This window comes from Chlorocebus sabaeus, chromosome 15, assembly GCF_047675955.1.
Source record: "Chlorocebus sabaeus isolate Y175 chromosome 15, mChlSab1.0.hap1, whole genome shotgun sequence".
Taxonomy (NCBI): Eukaryota; Metazoa; Chordata; class Mammalia; order Primates; family Cercopithecidae; genus Chlorocebus; species Chlorocebus sabaeus.
The window spans coordinates 78,660,582-78,679,259 of NC_132918.1; the positions used below are offsets into that span (position 1 = coordinate 78,660,582).

At 42.9% G+C, this 18,678-nt stretch overlaps 2 protein-coding genes across 7 annotated transcripts in view; one reads left to right on the forward strand and one right to left on the reverse strand.

The window, feature by feature from the left end:
* The window catches only part of FBXL2 (F-box and leucine rich repeat protein 2), a 147,836-nt gene that overhangs the window by 98,565 nt on the left and 30,593 nt on the right, over positions 1 to 18,678 (forward strand). For 2 of the 4 annotated variants that reach the window (XR_012095606.1, XR_005241937.2), the window contains exons 8-15: positions 71 to 197; positions 343 to 417; positions 1,776 to 1,906; positions 3,734 to 3,794; positions 4,563 to 4,607; positions 5,147 to 5,203; positions 10,439 to 10,651; positions 11,951 to 12,178. Coding sequence is in view for 2 of the 4 variants with exons in the window: in XM_008009396.3 (XP_008007587.3) it covers positions 71 to 197; positions 343 to 417; positions 1,776 to 1,906; positions 3,734 to 3,794; positions 4,563 to 4,607; positions 5,147 to 5,203; positions 10,439 to 10,651; positions 11,951 to 12,058 (817 nt within the window). In the remaining 2 variants the exon portion in view is untranslated. Of the gene's footprint in view, positions 1 to 70; positions 198 to 342; positions 418 to 1,775; positions 1,907 to 3,733; positions 3,795 to 4,562; positions 4,608 to 5,146; positions 5,204 to 10,438; positions 10,652 to 11,950; positions 12,917 to 18,678 lie in introns of those variants that run through there. The other 2 variants (XM_008009396.3, XM_073023684.1) reach the window with 1 other exon arrangement.
* The window catches only part of UBP1 (upstream binding protein 1), a 53,083-nt gene continuing 48,772 nt past the window's right edge, over positions 14,368 to 18,678 (reverse strand). For 2 of the 3 annotated variants that reach the window (XM_008009394.3, XM_008009393.3), the window contains 2 exons: positions 18,587 to 18,638; positions 14,368 to 16,380 (listed from right to left, as the gene is read on the reverse strand). In XM_008009394.3, the coding sequence (XP_008007585.1) occupies positions 16,343 to 16,380; positions 18,587 to 18,638 (90 nt within the window). In that variant the 3' untranslated portion in view covers positions 14,368 to 16,342. The remainder of the gene's footprint in view (positions 16,381 to 18,586; positions 18,639 to 18,678) is intronic. The other variant, XR_012095607.1, reaches the window with a different exon arrangement.

Consider the following 18,678-nt stretch of genomic DNA (forward strand, 5'->3'; position numbering starts at 1 on the left):
TAAACTCAGAATTGGTCATTAACTCTCTGCAGGAGAGACTGCACATAGTTTTTGTTTCTTGTTCTCTCAGTGAGGGCTGCCGAAACCTGGAGTACCTGAACCTCTCTTGGTGTGATCAGATCACGAAGGATGGCATCGAGGCACTGGTGCGAGGTTGTCGAGGCCTGAAAGCCCTGCTCCTGAGGGGCTGCACACAGGTACCAGAGGGTTGATACAGCTGTTTGTGTTATGTGTCAGGTGTGGGCACATCATCCAGGGAGCTGCTTTTGCATTTTTCTTGGTGTCCCACTGTTCCCTCACCTGGATTCCAGCTGTCAAATTTTGTTTTCTCTGTCCACTCAGTTAGAAGATGAAGCTCTGAAGCACATTCAGAATTACTGCCATGAGCTTGTGAGCCTCAACTTGCAGTCCTGCTCAGTAAGTAGCACACGTTTCCTGAACACCGTTGGCTCTATGTTGTCTCCCAAAGCAATCTGCCCCCCAGGCAGCTGAGATGAGCTGTGTTGCCACACCCTGATTTTCATCCTTTGTCCTTATATAACCTACCAATTTGTCACAAGCTGGAAGAACAACAACAAAAAGGAATCATACGCAGTACAAAGCCAGCAACATCTCCCCTACAAATAATATAGACTAGGTCTTGATTTTGTTGAATAGAGTATTAGGGACACTATTGAGGAATGCCGTGAATTGGTCACTAAATAGTTGTAAGACATGAAGTGTCTTTTTTTTTTTTTAACTTATAAATTGAGGATGATGACTCCTCTCACGTTGTTTCAGTGGATAATACGAAATAACACATGCAAAAATGCTTTAAAGAATAAAACGCATAGGCAAGAGCAAGGTGGCATTTTCATCCGGACATTAGCCTGTGGAAAACTATTGGTCCTTCTCCACTGCCATTGTAAATATTGATAATTGAAGAGGATGCTTTGCTACATCCTGCCAGGTTTTTCAAGGGGAACGTAGGTTTTGAGAAAGGTAAGGGAAAGCCCTTGCATTCAGCTTTAAATGAATATATTATAAATCTTTAGAGTCCCTGGTGGTGGGGAAAAAACCAGAAACTATCTGCTGGACAAATGTTGACCTTATGGGCCAGGACTATTCAAAAATAGGACCTTGACTTATGTATAGGACAGCACTGGCTGATGGCTTGAAGTATATAGATGTGTGTGTTTATTTCTGTATCAAGTAGTCTGTTCAAGTGAACATATTATTTTGAATCTTCATGGCCAAATTCATAGAATTTAAGATATGTATCAATAATTTTGTGATGTATTTAATTTTCCTATTGTCTAAAACATTTGATGAAATATAAATATACATGTGTATATTGTAAATATCTAAAGCATTAATCTGCAGAAATCCAATCAAATATTAATGTCATTTAAACTCGGGAAGCCTCAAAAGTTCTTTATTTAATCAGATTTTTAAATTATGAGTTTATGAATTTTATGAAAAAAATCTGTATTTTGATGACTCTAGTGAGGGAGAAATGGAATTTTAAACTTTTATTTTCCATTTGTATTATTTAAAAATTTTATTTTTTCCTGGATGCATGTGTCTTACATAAGTTACTGGAATATTTTAAAGCTATGCAGAGATAACACAAGTACATGTCTACCCTCTACTTCTTATTTTGTTGAAGTTATTTGGATAAAATGCTAGTAATCAGCAACCAAAACTCATTGAACAACAGCAGATATTTTTCTGTTGCTCCCGTTTCGGCATTGCTGGCGTCCTCTGACTTTTCTTTCTGTGCTGCTTTTCCTCAGCGCATTACTGATGAAGGTGTGGTGCAGATATGCAGGGGCTGTCACCGGCTGCAGGCTCTCTGCCTTTCGGGTTGCAGCAACCTCACAGATGCCTCTCTTACAGCGCTGGGTTTGAACTGCCCACGACTGCAGTGAGTACACCGCACTTTTTGCTTTGCAGCTCAGAGTTTGGCTGAGTTAACCAAGAGGGCTTCCTGCAGGAGAGGACAGGCTTGCCAGGTAGGGGTGGTGGAGGCAGTAGTTATGTTGTTGTTGGCTTTTGTTGGGTACCTTGGGGTGGGACAATGTATAAATCCAGTTCATTGAAGGATGTACTGGGAGAGTATAAAATGTCTACCACCAGTGAATCCAAACTTTAATTTCTCAATGAATGTCACAGTTTGCCACCTAATTTGCCTCATCCTGTTATTGCTTTAAGCATCTGAGTGAGCACATAGTGAGCAGTGGTAGCCTCACGTCCTCCAGACCTGCTGCCGAACAGAAGAATGAGGGGAACACCACAGTCACTTAGCTTCTTCCCCAGTAGGAGAAAGGTTTTGTTTTTAACAAATAATGGTTTAGGCCAGGCACGGTGGCTCTCGCCTGTAATCCCAACACTTTGGGATGCTGAGGCGGGTGGGTCACCTGAGGTCGGGAGGTCGAAACCAGCCTGGCCAGCATGGTGACACCTCGTCTCTACTAAAAATACAAAAATTAGCCGGGTGTGGTAGCAGGTGCCTGTAATCCCAGCTACTCGGAATGCTGAGGCAGGAGAATCACTTGAACCCGGGAGGCGGAGGTTGCAGTGAGCCAAGATTATGCCACTGCACTCCAGCCTGGGCGACAGAGTGAGATCCCATCTCAAAACAAACAAACAAACAAACCAAAAAAACCCCAATAATTTGTATTCTGATCTTCAAGGTAATAGATTATCATTACCAGCTATGAATATTAAAATTTTAACAATAGTAACAATAGAAACTGACTTCAGAACCAGCAACCTTTAAACTCTACCCAAGAGGCAGAAAAAAAGATACTTTTTAAAAATCTCTACTTCCCAATGAAACTGATCCATTCCCACGCTCACACCAGTTCTGTATCTTTTAAGAATCATATATTTCTGCTTTTACCAATTTTTCTTACTGTTGTAGAGAAGGTACTATATCATTTAGATATTTCTGCTTAGAAGGAATTTGGGTGATCAAAACTGGTCAGAAAGGAGGTCAAAATTGTTGCTGTTTGAGAGTGTTTAACTTGGAATGTTATTCATGCACCCATCCCTGTTAAGCCTGGGTAACTGAGAATTAACTTGTTTTTCATTGTCTACGAATTTTTTAAATTTCCTTTAGGGTACCTGGGAATTTCTATAAATGCAGTAAATATCAAGATGATGTCATTGAGAAAAGTTCATTTTAAATGTGTTTAAAAAGTGAACAAGGCTGGGCATGGTGGCTCATGCCTGTAATCCCAGCACTTCGGGAGGCCGAGGAGGGTGGATAACCTGAGGTCAGGAGTTTGAGACCAGCCTGGCCAACACGATGAAATCCTGTTTCTACTAAAAATACAAAAATTAGCTGGGCATGGTGGCGGGCACCTGTGGTCCCAGCTACTTGGGGAGACTGAGACGGGAGAATCGTTTGAACCTGGGAGGCGGAGGCTGCAGTGAGCCAAGATCCTGCCACTGCACTCCAGCCTGGGTGACAGTGTGAGACTCCGTTTGCAAAAAACAAATGAAAAAACCCAAAAAACAAATATTAGAATACTATTTGAAAACAACATGCTGGTATAGCAGAAAGATTCTTACTTTCCAAATTTGGGATGGAACTTTGGGGCTTTGGGCAGGTCACATTCCCTAAGGGCTGTTAACAGAAGCAAAAGCATGTCAAAGAGCAGAAAAGACTCAAGTATGCATCATAAATTCTGTGTTTCCACTGTTAACTAGTTGGTACCGTTTTCTCCCCTGTATACTTTCTCCTCAGAATTTTGGAGGCTGCCCGATGCTCCCATTTGACTGACGCAGGTTTTACACTTTTAGCTCGGGTAAGGCATAGCTTTAAAGAATACAACCAAACTCTAATTCACCTCCCGAATTCAAAGTGACTTGGAGTAGTTTTGGGTGTGCAGAAGACTACCTTCAGCAAAGACAGGCGCAGAGCAGAGCAGAACCCTTGGCGTGTGCATTGCAGTTTCTCCAGTTAGCCAGACATCTAGGGAAGTCCTATAGAGGGTTCTGTAAAGGGTCTGGGCCTCACGTGTGCTCAAGTGGGGCCAGCCTCCTCCTGGCAGTCGACTCCATTCCTCATATGGACCCCAACTTGGCCTCTCAGCAGCTCCCCGTAACAGCTGTACTCTGCGCTTTGCCCTGCAAACACCCCTGGGGGCCCCTCTGGACCTGCTGTCAGGAACCCATGTCCTCCTGGGGCTGCTGGTACACTGTGCTACCTCCACCCACCCGCCACAGTGTGGCATCGCGCCCCATCCCGATGCCCTCCCGGAGCCTAGGCTGGGTCTAAAATTTACCTGCTGATGTCTGCGAGCCACTGGGAAGGTTTTGGACAACTCTCTTTCCAAGTTGAGAGAAGGAAACGCAGCCAGAGGCAGCCCTGTTCCCAGTTCCAAAGCACTGTATGTAACTCAAAAGGAAGCTGCTCAGAAGTGCTGGTTTACTGGGTAGCTTTAGGAACAGGGCGTACTTCTTAATAGAAGAGAACAAGGACACTGGGCCAATACTCAGAGGGGTAGGACAAGCCACCATTGTTGCCCTCACCACTGACTCACATGTGGGGTGTGTCTTGTGGACTCTTCCAGAATTGCCATGAATTGGAGAAGATGGATCTTGAAGAATGCATCCTGGTGAGTGGACTCCTGACAGCCCTGCAGGGCAGCCTGCCCCTCGGTCACTGCTGGCCAGTGCGGCACAGCCAGAGACACCGACTGGCTGTCATCCTGACCCTCCCTGATCAACCTCAGTGGCAGGGCTTGGAAACCTGTGAAGGCCATGGCAGTGGATGTGTGAACTTTTGGCCATTCTCAGTCATCAGACAGAACTACAGAAGAGAAGTTCAGGATAGCTCTGTAAAATAAGCTTGCATGTCCAGTGATGGGGTGACTCCAAAGAGGAGAATCCTGGGAACCCTCCTTGCCCACTCCACTTTGTCCCTTGCCCCAAGCCTCCTTGGGGCACCAGAAGAGAGACCAAAAAACAGTTATGCATCTCTAGAAGTGGGCAGATTTTAGAGTGCTGGTGAAGAGAGGAGCTCCCAGCCCCAGAGTGTTTGAGATGAGTTTTTAATTCTCTTTTACACCTTTTGATTCTCATGTTCAGGAGAAGCCAGGATTAGGTATTAAGTTCTGGTGTAGAAGCCACACTGACACAGCGTGTTTCTCTCCAGATAACCGACAGCACACTCATCCAGCTCTCCATTCACTGTCCGAAGCTGCAAGCCCTGGTGAGTCTGAGTTGTTCTGACACTGTTCACCTGTTAAAGATGAAAGAGCCCTCCCACCACAGCAGGAAGCTGTTTGGGTTCTCGTTCTGTAAGGTATCATCTCTCTTGATTTCAAAGATCTATTAATTGGGCTAACTTGGGAGGCAAGGTATCTAAATATTTGATTACTATTTTCATTGAATTTGCAGTTTTAGGATTCCCAAAAAAGAAATGTCCAGATCCAGATGGTTTTGTTGGGGAACTCTACCAAACATTTAAGGAATGAACATCTTTTTTTTTTTTTTTTGAAACAGGGTCTCACTCTATTGCCCAGGGTGGAATGCAATGGCACAATCTCAGCTCACTGCAACCTCTGCCTCCCAGATTCAAGCAGTTCTCCTCAACCTTGTGCATAGCTGGGATTACAGACATATGCCACCATGCCTGGCTAATTTTTGTATTTTTAGTAGAGACGGGGTTTCGCCATATTGGCCAGGCTGGTCTCAAACTCCAGACCTCAGGTCATCTGCCTGCCTCGACCTCCCAAAGTGCTGGGATTACAGGTGTGAGCCACTGTGACATCAATTTTATACACTCTCTTTTAGGAAATAGATAGTAAAACATTTTACAACTCTTTATTTTGAGACAGAGTCTTGCTCTGTCACCCAGGCTGGACTGCAGTGGCACAGTCTCGGCTCATTGCAACCTCTGCCTCCTGGGTTCAAGCTATTTTCTTGCCTCATCCTCCCGAGTAGCTGGGATTACAGGCGTGCACCACCACGCCCAGCAAATTTTTGTATTTTTAGAAGAGACAGGGTTTCACCTTGTTGGCCTGGCTGGTCTCGAACTCCTGACCTCAAGTGATTCATCTGCCTCGGCCTCCCAAAACTTTTTTTTTTTTTAACAAGGCCAGTAATACCCTGTTATCAAAACCAAACAAAAATTGTACCAAAAAACCTACAGACTGATGTTCCTCATAAATATAGAAGCAAGTATCTGTAACAAAATATTAGCAAATAGAATGTAGCAATATATAGAAATAATTATAATACCATGGCCAAGCAGGATTTACTCCAGAGACACAAGTGCAGTTTAATATTTGAAAACTGACTGATGTAATCAACCATGTTAACTAAAGAAGGAAAATTACATGATCATATCAACTAGTGCAGAAAAAAAAAATTGACAAAATTCAAAAGAGGGCCGGGCACGGTGGCTCACACCTGTAATCCCAGCACTTTGGGAGGCTTAGGCAGGCAGATCACAAGGTTGGGAGATTGAGACTATCCTGGCCAAAATGGTGAAACCCCGTCTCTACTAAAAATACCAAAATTAGCTGGGTGTGGTGGCACACGCCTGTAGTCCCAGCTACTCGGCAGGCTGAGACAGGGGAATCGCTTGAACCTGGCAGAGGTTGCAGTGAGCCAAGATCACACCACTGCACTCCAGCCTGGCGACAGAGTGAGACTCTGTCTCAAAAAAAGAAAAAAAAGAATTCAAAAGAAAAAGTTACTTAAAAAAGTACCAGGAGGCCGGGCGCGGTGGCTTACACCTGTAATCCCCAGCACTGTGGGAGGCTGAGGCGGGCAGATTGCCTGAAGTCAGGAGTTCGAGACCAGCCTAACCAACATGGAGAAACCCTGTCTCTACGAAAAACACAAAAAATTAGCCGGGCATGGTGGCGCACGCCTGTAATCCCAGCTACTCGGGAGGCTGAGAGAATCGCTTGAACCTGGGAGGGGGAGGTTGCGGTGGATTCACGCCATTGCACTCCAGCCTGGGCAACAAGAGAGAAACTCCGTCAAAAAAAAAAAAAAAAAAAAAAAGTACCAGGAATAGGAGGAAAATCCCCAGTTTGATGTTCCCTACACAGGGATAACCACTATGGCCCATTTCTGTCCTTCTCGAGAAATTCTTTGTGCAATGAAAAGTGATTCTCTTTCTCTGTCCCTCTCCTCCCTGTCTCTTTCACGCACATACATCCACACCACATCCATGGGAGCAGAAGACACCTGCTGATGGCAATTAAAAGCAGTTCCACCTCCCATTCTGCATCTTCTGCCCCACCACCCTAACCACCTCTGAGTCAGGAATGTGATATAAGCTGCTCACTTCCAGAACGCACCACTCCTGCCGGGGGTGAGTGACCGTGCATGACAGGAGAAAAGGCTTTGAGGCCAGCTGGAGCTGGGTATAACTGGCAAGTCTCAACTTTTTTGAGCCACAATGCCGTCATCTGTAAAAAGGGAATAATGACACCTACTCTGCAGAATTGGCCCGAACCAGACAGCTCTATTGACTATGTTGTTAGTGTTAATATAGAAGGCCCCACTGCTATGCGAACCCTGTTGGCAGCGGATTTTCCTGTTAACTCGGAAAAGGCCAAGCACCCTCTAATTTTCCTTAAATCAGGTTTTAAAAATTTCTATGAATACTTGAATATGCCAGTACCTAAGTTTTTCAATTAATATAACAGTATCTCCTCAGTCTCATATTACTGCTAACTTCTTGATTTCTGAATTTCCCTGTATTAAAACAATGGAGAAATTAGCATTCATACACCACCTCCATCATCTTTCTCCAATCTGTTTGTAAATATACACATATATATGTGTGAATCTATATGTAAATAAAATGAAATTGGCCGGGCGTGGTGGCTCACGCCAGTAATCTCAACACTTTGGGAGGCCAAGGCGGGCGGATCACCTGAGGTCGGGAGTTTGAGACCAACCTGACCAACATGGAGAAACCTCGCCTCTACTAAAAATACAAAATTAGCCGGGCGTGGTGGTGCGTGCCTATAATCCCAGCTACTCGGGAGGCTGAGGCAGGAGAATCGCTTGAACCTAAGAGGTGGAGGTTGCATTGAGCTGAAACTGCGCCATTGCCCTCCAGCCTGGGCAACAAGAAGGAAACTCTACCTCAAAAATAAATAAATAAGAATTAAAAATAAAATGAAATAAATACATACACAGAGATACTTTTTTGATTCCATTTTATTGTAAGTAATCAAAATTCTATTTTTTGATTTACCAATTTTAAACAGCCTCCTAAAGAACCAGTTTTCTGGCTTTACTCATAAGTCAATTCTAAAAGCTAAACACCAGTGAACAGCACTGATTACATAAATACTATTTGATGTAAACCATGTAGAGTGATTCGATTCATGAGAAAGGAAATATATTCCATATTGTTAAGATCAAGCTCAGAGAAGAACTTTTCAAGTATCAAGGTCCAACAGAATTCCTCTTCTTTAGCTTCTCTTCCCTCGAGGTTGTACTCTGCTGCTCAGTTACACAGCCAGTAGTTCTAGTTTCTAGTGGTCGTTTCTAGTTTGGGGCTGTTACAACCAGTACTGCTATGTCTTAGATTTTTTATTCTGCAGGAATACCTTACACCCATCCACTTATGTCTCCCCCGCCAGGACTCAAGTCCAAACTCTCAGACATTTCCTCGCTTCATAGACTGCAGTAGCCATTCACTTGCCCTAAACTGTATCCACTTCCGCACTAAAAAATGTGGCAGAATGGTTTGTTTTTTCAATTTTAACTTTACTGAAGTAAAATATACATGCAGAAAAGTACATTTATCATTGGTGTACAGATCAATGCATTTCTATAAACTGAATACACCCCAATCAAAGGTCAACATTATCATGACCCCAGAAAGGCCCTTTCTGCTCCCTTTCAATCACTGATCCCCCAAAAGTCGTGACTTCCAAATAGCATATATCAGTTTTGCCTCTTTTTGTATTTTATTTAAATGATATGAATGGAACCATCATGTATACTCATCTGGTTTCCTTATCCATATTGTTACATGTAGTTTGTATATTGTTCATTCTCACAGCTTTATAGAATGGGGACACTGTGATTTATTTATCCTTTCTCTACTTATGAATATTTGAGTACTGCTTCTAGTTTGGGGCTATTACAGCCAGTATTCCTATGTTTTTTGGTTAACACATGTATGCATTTCAGTCAGAAACATCGAAATAAGCCCTGCAGCATATGAGACCTCCAGTTGCTCCACATCCTCACCAACACTTACTTTCCATCTTTTTTGAAAAACAATTGTAACATCACATTCTCCTTACAACTCCTCCCACTGACCTTGGAATCAAATTTCTTTACATAATCTACACAACTCTGTGATCTGGCCCTTACCTCCCCAATTCATCTGCATCTACATGCATCCTCTTATGTCCCACCTATTATATGTTGACCTTCTTCCTGAACAGTACTTGCCATTCTCCTGCTACCCCTGGGCTTTGCACACAACAAACTCTTTGCTCTCTTTCCTAGGATTAGCTCCTAATCCTTCAAAGAGCAACTCAGTGGTCTCTATCATATGCTGTCGAAGCATCTTAGCTTCAGTTTAAAAGATTAGCATTATGTGATTTTCTAGACTCTCCAGTCTGGGCTCTGCCAGTGCAGAAAAGTATATTTTTACTCATCATTGCACCCATGGGGGCTGGGACAGAGTTGGAGCTCTCATATTTGAAGGAACAAATGAACAAATGGGACATTGATGCAGTACTTTTGCCTCTCCAGTTTTTATGGTGGGGTGAATCTTACATTTGATATGCATTGGGAGAAACTGTCAGGTCTGAAACTGTTTTTGATATGGAGAACTTAAGAGAATTACACAAGTGTCATTTGGCTATATAATATTCATCTGAATTTATCTTCTGCAACCGTTACTGTTTACCCAAGAGAAGTCAGTAATGTCAGATCACACCGTTCAAGGTCTATTTGATTATAACCTTCAAAGATGTTCAGTACATCTCTGGGTCACAGCTATTTATGCAGTTTTCTAAATGACATTAGATGCATTGATTTCACTTGCATCCCCTCAAATGGAGAACTGGCCAATAAAACTGCTGTCAAGGGGGTAAACTCTGAAATTTCCCCTGAAAATTTTATTTCCATCATTACACAGTTAGAAGAGAGAAGCCACTCCCAGTGTAGCAAACCCATAACCAAAGGGCCCCAGGGCTTTGTGTTTGGTCCTCACTGCCTGATTAAATGTCTCAGTCTGTTTTGTGCTGCTACCACAGACTGGATAATTTGTAATGAACAGAAACTTCTCATAGTTCTGAAGGCTGGGAAGTCCAGGGGCTGGCATCTGCTGAGGGCATTCTTGCTGTGTCATTCCATTGCAGAAGGGCAAAAAGGCTAGCTTCCAGCTTTTTTTTAGGACTTAAGCCTTGGAATAAGGGTCCTGCAAACATTTACTAATGTCTCCCTGTTCCAGAGCCTGTCCCACTGTGAACTCATCACAGATGATGGGATCCTGCACCTGAGCAACAGCACCTGTGGCCATGAGAGGCTGCGGGTACTGGAGTTGGACAACTGCCTCCTCATCACTGATGTGGCCCTGGAACACCTAGAGAACTGCCGAGGCCTGGAGCGCCTTGAGCTGTACGACTGCCAGCAGGTTACCCGTGCAGGCATCAAGCGGATGCGGGTAGGTGTGGGGCAGGGGAGTCGGTCACACCTGACATTTCTAAGCAACAAAGGAAAACATCAAGAATCAGGCCGGGGCCAGGTGTGTGGTGGCTCATGCCTGTAATCCCAACACTTTGAGAAGCCAAGGTGGGCGGACTGCTTGAGGTCAGGAGTTCAAGACCAGTCTGGTCAAAATGGTGAAACCCCGTTTCTACTAAAAATACAAAAATTAGCTGGGTGTGGTGGTGGGCGCCTGTAATCCCAGCTACTCGGGAGGCTGAGGCAGTGAGCCCAGATTGCACTACTGCACTCCAGCCTGGACCACAGAGTGAGACTCCATCTCAAAATAAATCAACACCCATTTTCTCTGTTATGCAATAGTTATGCAAACTGATCTGGCACAATAGTGTCACCTTATAGACTTCGTCAAAATGTTCTTGCTTAGACTCTGCCCTGGAAGATTCAACTTGAGTTGGGTCTGGGATGGAGATTCCACATAGTCTGGTGATCGGAGCCCTTATAAGAAAGCCTTTGTTGGGCTGGGCGCGGTGGCTCACAACTGTAATCCCAGCACTTTGGGAGGCCAAGGCAGGCGGATCACAAGGTCAGGAGTTCGAGACCAGCTGACCAACATGGTGAAACCCCATCTCTACTAAAAATACAAAAGTAGCTGGGTGCACACCTGTAATCCCAGCTACTTGGGAGGCTGAGGCAGGAGATCGCTTGAACCCGGGAGGAGGAGGTTGCAGTGAGCCCAGATTGTACCATTGCATTCCAGCCTGGGGGACAGGAGTGAAACTGTCTCAAAAAAAGAAAAAAGGCCTGTGTTAAAGGCAAGCAATTTAAGGTCACTATGAGTGGGAGGTAGAACTCTCTTGGCTAATTTCCAGGTAAGAGGGCTTAACAGAATTTGGCTTTTTCCATGTAGTTCACCTACATTGTTTTATTGATTATGCTTTAAGTTTAGGCAACTGCATTTACATATCAAAACAGCCCCATCCAGGGTGCTACAGCTGTAGAGAACATTCACTTCGTTTGCAGACAGGGCTAGTTACTACCCCGGGTGGAAACATATCAAAGTATATTAACATAAGTGTTTTCACTCATCCTTAGAAACACATCAAAATATATTAACGTAAGTGTTTTCACGGACTAATGCGGGGCAGAGGGTTGGAGGAGTAACAGTAGCAGCTCCAATCTATAGCATAAATTCTATTTGAACTGACTAAGGTGAAGATTTTTAATAGCGGACTAGAATTATGACCATAATCCTAAAAATACCAGTGTAAAGACTCCACTTTTTTCTTCATCCTTCCAGGCTCAGCTCCCTCATGTCAAAGTCCACGCCTACTTTGCTCCCGTCACCCCACCAACAGCAGTGGCAGGAAGTGGACAGCGACTGTGCAGGTGCTGTGTCATTCTCTGACAGCAGCTGCCTGGGCCCAAGGGGTGATGAGGCATCCCTTCCTCTAGAAGACCTGAGTCTTCCTGACCTACTCCACCATCACCCAATCTGTTGATTCTCCATTGGGAAAGGCATTTACAGGTAAAAGACTTCTGTATGGATTGCAGTAACTCTGGTGATAGTTTTCACCTTTATTCTGCTGTGACACAATCAAATCAAAGCCTTGTGTCAGTTAACACAGGACAAGTGGTTTCAATGCAGCTAGGACCATGCCAGAAACCTGGATCTCTTAAGAGATTGGTACCTACCTAGGTACAAACGTTCTACCCTTGGCATTATCAGCACTCCTCAAAAAGACCATCAGTGTTAGCACAAACTGAGCAGAAAAAATAGGCTGTTGATTTTCTACCTGATATTTAAGCCAGTGGCCTACTTTAATTCACAATTCCATTTTGATTAGCAGGACTTTTCCACTTTGAAGATAAAATAGCAACTTTGTCAAAGTGACTGTACTGCAAATTCATAATGCCTGATAGTTTTATATGTAGAGACTTATGTGGAAGGCATGTTAATAGGTTTCCATGAGACACCAAAGAAAAGAGGACTCTATACTGGGTGGAGCAGGGTCTTCACCTTTTTGTTTCTGTCAACTTGTCATACACACCTCCAGGGACCAAAAACAAAAGCAGCTCAGAGAGTCTGTGCCTGCCTGATTGGAAAGTAGAAGCTCTGGTGTATGCTACAGCACATAATGCATTTTTATTAAAGGAAAAAAGCTAATTATGTCCATGCCTCTCATAAAACTGGGGGGAACCTTAAAGAAAAAGAACTAAGGCTTCAGTTATCTGTAGTATAATCAATTAAAAGTAATGAATGGATGCATGTAAAATGGATGTGATTTTTTTTTCAAGCTTATTTTGCAATCTTAGAAATCAGGTTACACCATAGCTACTCAAAAGTTTTACAGACTTAAAACTCAGATCAGTAAGTGTTGGTACCTTTTAGACTCATAAAATTGAATAAACCATTGCAATGCTTTAAAAAAAATTAAGTCAGAGGGTTTTATTGCTATGATTTTATGGCAGACACATCCAAGCAAAACCATTTTCCAAATGCAGACCTTCATGATGTTATCTGAAATCTGGTAAAATGACCCTACTGTCTGCTGTGGTTGATTCTTGCTCCATGCTGTCCACATTTGTGATCTTTATTAAGAAACTATCACCACCTTCCTTGTAAATGTAGATGTTCATGGTGGCTGGCCCTTCCTAACCACCACTCCCCCAAACTGAAGGGCCAGAAGCTCATGAGAAACGTAAGTAAAACGGCAAAAACAAGATGTTTTCCCACGACTAGCAATACCTTTATTGGGCAGTTTTAGAAGTGTTTTTAAGGATATATTACCTCGGCTGCATTCTAGGAAGGGAAAGCAGATGGATATATCTGCCCATAAATGGACTCAGCACGATTATCAGAGTAAACATTTTATTGCCTTATGCTATAGTCCAGCATTCCTTGGTCTAAAAATTGTGTGGATACCATAGCAGTTCCTTAAATATACATTTATACCTACTGTTGGGGAGGAGACGGGGGAGGAAGACTGATGCGGGAAGCAACTTCAATAAATGAGCACGTAACAGACTCACTTCAGTGGTTATGAATTCGAGTTTCCATTAAAAAAATTAAGGCCAGGCGTGGTGGCTCATGCCTATAATCCTAGCACTTTGGGAGGCCGAGACGGGTGGCTCCCCTGAGGTCAGGAGTTTGAGACCAGCCTGGCCAACATGGTAAAACCCTGTCTCTACTGAAAATACAAAAATTAGTCAGGCATGGTGGCAAGCACCTGTAATCTCAGCTACTTGGGAGGCTGAGGCAGGAGAAATGCTGGAACCCGGGAGGCGGAGGTGGCAGTGAGCCGAGATCACGCCATTGCACTCCAGCCCGGGCGACAACAGTGACTCCGTCTCAAAACAAAACAAAACAAAAGATTAAATGACCAGAGCCTTCTATACATGATTTCTTTTGAGCCAGGATACAACCTATCAATCACAGCTACTGGACTCAATGCTCAATGACCCATGGCCTCATTTACAAAACAGGAGAGCCTCTCGTAAGAAAATCAGGTTTGCTTCCTTTTCAAGTCTGGAACAGTTACTGGAATAACATATCCTCAGTTGCATCAGCTTTGAGAAAATAAACTGAAAAGGAAAAAACTATGGGCCTAACCTCTTATTACATTTAGACTGGCTCAGAACACACACAGGGAAACTCCTTGATTCTATGACGTGAAGTGACAGAAGCAGGAACTGGGATTTTAAATGAGACACACATTTGCAAAACAATCAGAAAACATTTATTATACTGAAATGTGTACATCCTACTATTAAAAAAACAAAGTAACAAATTTGCTGGTGCCAAGATTTATTTAGCCTGTTTCACTGGGACAAACTCATGTTCAATGCCACGCAGTAAAATTTAAGTCTCATAAGCGTCTTTTACCCCGCTTCTAAAACCTGATGAGGAATTCAAAATAAGCACACAGCATTAAATGACATTTATTGTTCCATAAATCTTGAGACCCAAAAAGGAATGCTAAATAGACAAGCAAAACTTTTAAAACAAGAGATAAACTCACTTCTTTCCCCAGTGACTGGTACAGGAAACATGTGGTCACACAAAAGCAAAGGCAAAAAGTCAGAAAGGCAAGCTCTCTGCCTATAGGATCTATAGGAGTTACAGATACTTTCAAATCGACGATGAAAACAGACCGTGCTTCTTTGTAGCAAATAATTAACCCCCTTTATGAATAAAACATGTCAAAGCTTTTACCCACTGAAGCAGTTTGTCTTCCGGGAGAGATTACAAACTCAAACTTACTCATTTCCTATTTTTTGCCTGAACACAGATGAGGACCAAATAGTACATTCAAATAAGGACACCTGGGTATATGGACAGAGATCCTACAATTAAAATGGAATAGAAGTTTTAAAAAAAAATTCAGTCCCCTACACCATAGGCCTCAAACATGCTTGCTGATGGATTCTGGGAAGGTTTTGGACGAAGGACAGAGATAGATAGATATGGGAGGAAAGTGAGAAACCAGTGGATTCCCTTTGAAAAGTATGCTAGCAGACAAGCATTTGGTTTTATGAAAGAGGCACTCTTTTTATAGAGAAAGAAGCTATTATGTGGTGTATAAAAAGCCCCTAAATCATCACCAGAATGTCTATCCATGTTTGTACTAAAGCTCAATATTTGAGGAGAGGCTTAAGGGATTTGTATGGTACATTTTAGTGTTTGATAACATCTAGTGTTTCCACGAAAAAATTCATATTGTTCATAATGAAGATCCCTTAACACCTATTCAGAAGCTATCAACAATAATACTTTCTCCCCCTACTTGGGTCACCTATTTCCAATGTCTGGGGTAGGGCTTTAAAAAATGTTTAATAGGATGGTGGGGGTGGGGGGTGGTCAGAGATGGAAGGAGAGAGGGAAGAAAACGAGAGAAAAACCACGAGTTTAGCAAGGAATCTCCAAAAATGAAAACCAGAAACTAAAATGCTAAAAATGGAAGCAGAAGCAAAAAAGTTTTTCAATAAATCTGTGACAAAGCCAAAACACAAAAGTCTTTGTACCTATTAGGATTTACACTGATCCTCTCACCAAGGTACTCCTGATAATGCAGTTTGCTTCAAGCCCATCTTCCTGGCTTGGATCTTCTCCAATCTGGCATGATCATATCAAACGTACACCCTTAGACATGATTTCCTCCAAGAAGGTGCCGAGCCTTTTACCTGACCACCAACGGCCACATCAGCACAACACATCTTTCCGCATACAGATTCACTGCTGGCCCCAAAACAGCACTGTCCCCCATCTCCTCTCCAGGTCAGCATAAGGTTCAGGCAATAAAAGCCAAACTGGCACAGAAAGGTAAATGCCCACAGTCAGTTTCTACATTCATTTCCAAACCGCATACAGTGTAAAAAGACAGCAAAGGCTGCTTCTAGGAACTGTATTTACTGGCCTCTGCCAGAGCAGCAGGCAGCTATGCCTGCACTGTGGCCTCCAGAGCTGGATGCATGCTGTGCCGATGTGCTCACTCTCATGAGGATGCTTGGCTATGGCAGTGACAGTGAGGAGATTCACCTCTCATACAGCTCATTAGAAAGGTCATCTTGTGTTTTCAATATGAAACATTTCATATGGTAAAATCCAATCCCAAGACTTCTTGGATTCAGTCTTCACACACTTTTAAGCGTGACTATTTGGTACTGAATATAGTTCAGTCTATATAAGACATCACTTCAAAATTATGTGGATGCCATCACTATTTTCAGCTGCAGGAAAGGAAAGAAATATTTCTTCAGTCAGGCTTAGGAAATTAAGCCTATTAAATGGAAAACTCCCTGCCAACTACAACCTCCCTTCCCAATTCAGAGGTTACCTTTAAATGATTCTAGAGAAACAAGCAAATTGACTTGCTCTAGCTCCTCTTCCCCCAAAACACTTCATGTACACATTCCCTTTTTAGACATTCTGCCAAGCCTGGTCCACTATCAATGCCCCCATTCCAACACTGTCTGCCAGTTCTGGGGGTAGGGGGACATCTAGCAAGACACACAATAATAATGGTGTTGTCCATAAGGGAAGCAAGAACTAGAAGCAGAACGGGTGAAATATACTGTGTCAGGGCAGAGGACCCGAGGGAGCAAATGCAAATGCGTACATCTATCTTTTCCAGAAAAACTGCTGAGCCACTGAGAGGGAGATTTCAAACATTTTTAAAATGTATCATTCCTTTTGTTGCCTAGTGTTTCTCAGTAAATAGAAGCAATATAGGCATTCATAAAAAAATGATTTTTCTCATGAGGACAAAGTTTGAACAACAACAACAACAAAAACACAAGTAAATTGAGATCAGAGGGGAGATTCTATGATTTCTAACACCAGAAAACGTCTTCTGGTTCCACAAAACAAAACTATACAATTATACTATATGTTTTCTTTTTTAGACAATGTCAGTTATGCAAGGTAAAAACCATACTGCTGTGAGAACAAAAGACTGAGCAGAAGGGTACTAGGCTAAAGATGTTTCTGAAAGTAAAAGTTAGAGTGAACCAGTTCAGAGTTAAAACTCAGCCTTGCAGGTAACCTGATGGCATATGCAACATGTGAGGCACAAAGTAAAATCAGTATTTCAGTAGTTTGGGGATACTTGACACACATGACATCTCCCTCTTCTAGGGGCAGCTTTTGTGCTAAGACCAGATTTGGATCTTAGCTCACCTGACTTTTAAAACAGTCTATGAATGTATGATCTCTTCTCAAATTTTACATTTAGGAATCCCTCCTCTTTAATGTGGGAGCCACCTAAGCCTGGTCCTGGCTCTCTTTTCACATTCTCTCCCTAAATGACCTTAACAACTTCTATAGCTTTGAGTCACTGTTGATATGCTGAAGGCCTCCAAATTTACATCTCAAGGCCAGGCCTCTTCTCTGAGCCCCAGAGTGGTAACAGTCAACTGCCTACTTGACATTTCTACATATCCAAAATCAAACTCTTGGTTGATTTACCCCAACCATACTTACCTCTTCAATGAAATCACCATCTGCCCAGTTACTTTCCACAGAAAACCAGGTGTCAGAACTATTCCTCCCTCAAATGTGCAGCCCACTGGGGCCCTGTCTATAAATCTGTAAGATACCACCACAGTGGCACCTTTCACCTGCCTCATTTTGCCACCTTCTCATCTGTCTCCACAGAGTTGTGAAAGTGAAAGAAAAATCTAGTCACATTACTCCTCCTTTGTTTAAACAACTTCAGTGACAACCCGATACATGTCAAGTAAATCCGAACTACCATCATCACCCGGTCCCGCATGCCGGACCCGGCCTCCTGCTTTGATTCACCCTGATCAGCTCATCCTCACACACAGCATGGCAGCCACATGGCCCACTGCCAAGCTTTCAGAGAAGCCGGGTGTTTGCACACAGCCCCACACTGCCTGGGGATGCTAATCCTATGGCCAGTTCCTGCCCCTTCTCATTCTTCAAGTCTCAGGATTGAGACACCTCCTCAGAGAGGCCTTACCTTACAGCTTCACATTCCCCTCACCCCAGATCTCCCTTATCCATAAGTACCCCACACTTTCCTGTTCCTTCATGGCACTTAACATATTGGTAATGTTGTGTATCTCTTGGCCAATTTTGGTTTGCTTTCCCCAATAGGAGTTTCATGGATTCTGTTTTATTCAAGATCCACTGAGTGACAGAGGCACAATGTCTGACACAAAGTGCTCAGTAAGACACTGGCTGAATGAATTGAGATTTTTTTTCCAGTCATCTAGAAAGACTGACTCCTCTTCCTTATTTGTTAATTTCTATTACAACCACTAGAAATATTCTCAATTCATTTATCAAACTTTCTTCTTAAAATGAGTAAAGCCATCATTTTAAAGAATAAACACACGAGAGGCACTAATTAGAGGCACACACCATCTCTCATGATTCTGGCATTTTAAGACACACACACATGCAAAGTACCTTTTACTGTGGAGAATAAAAAACAACTCTCATCTTGAAAATTCTGAACCATCTAGAAGGATAAAGTAAATGTGTAAGTACAATTAAGATCC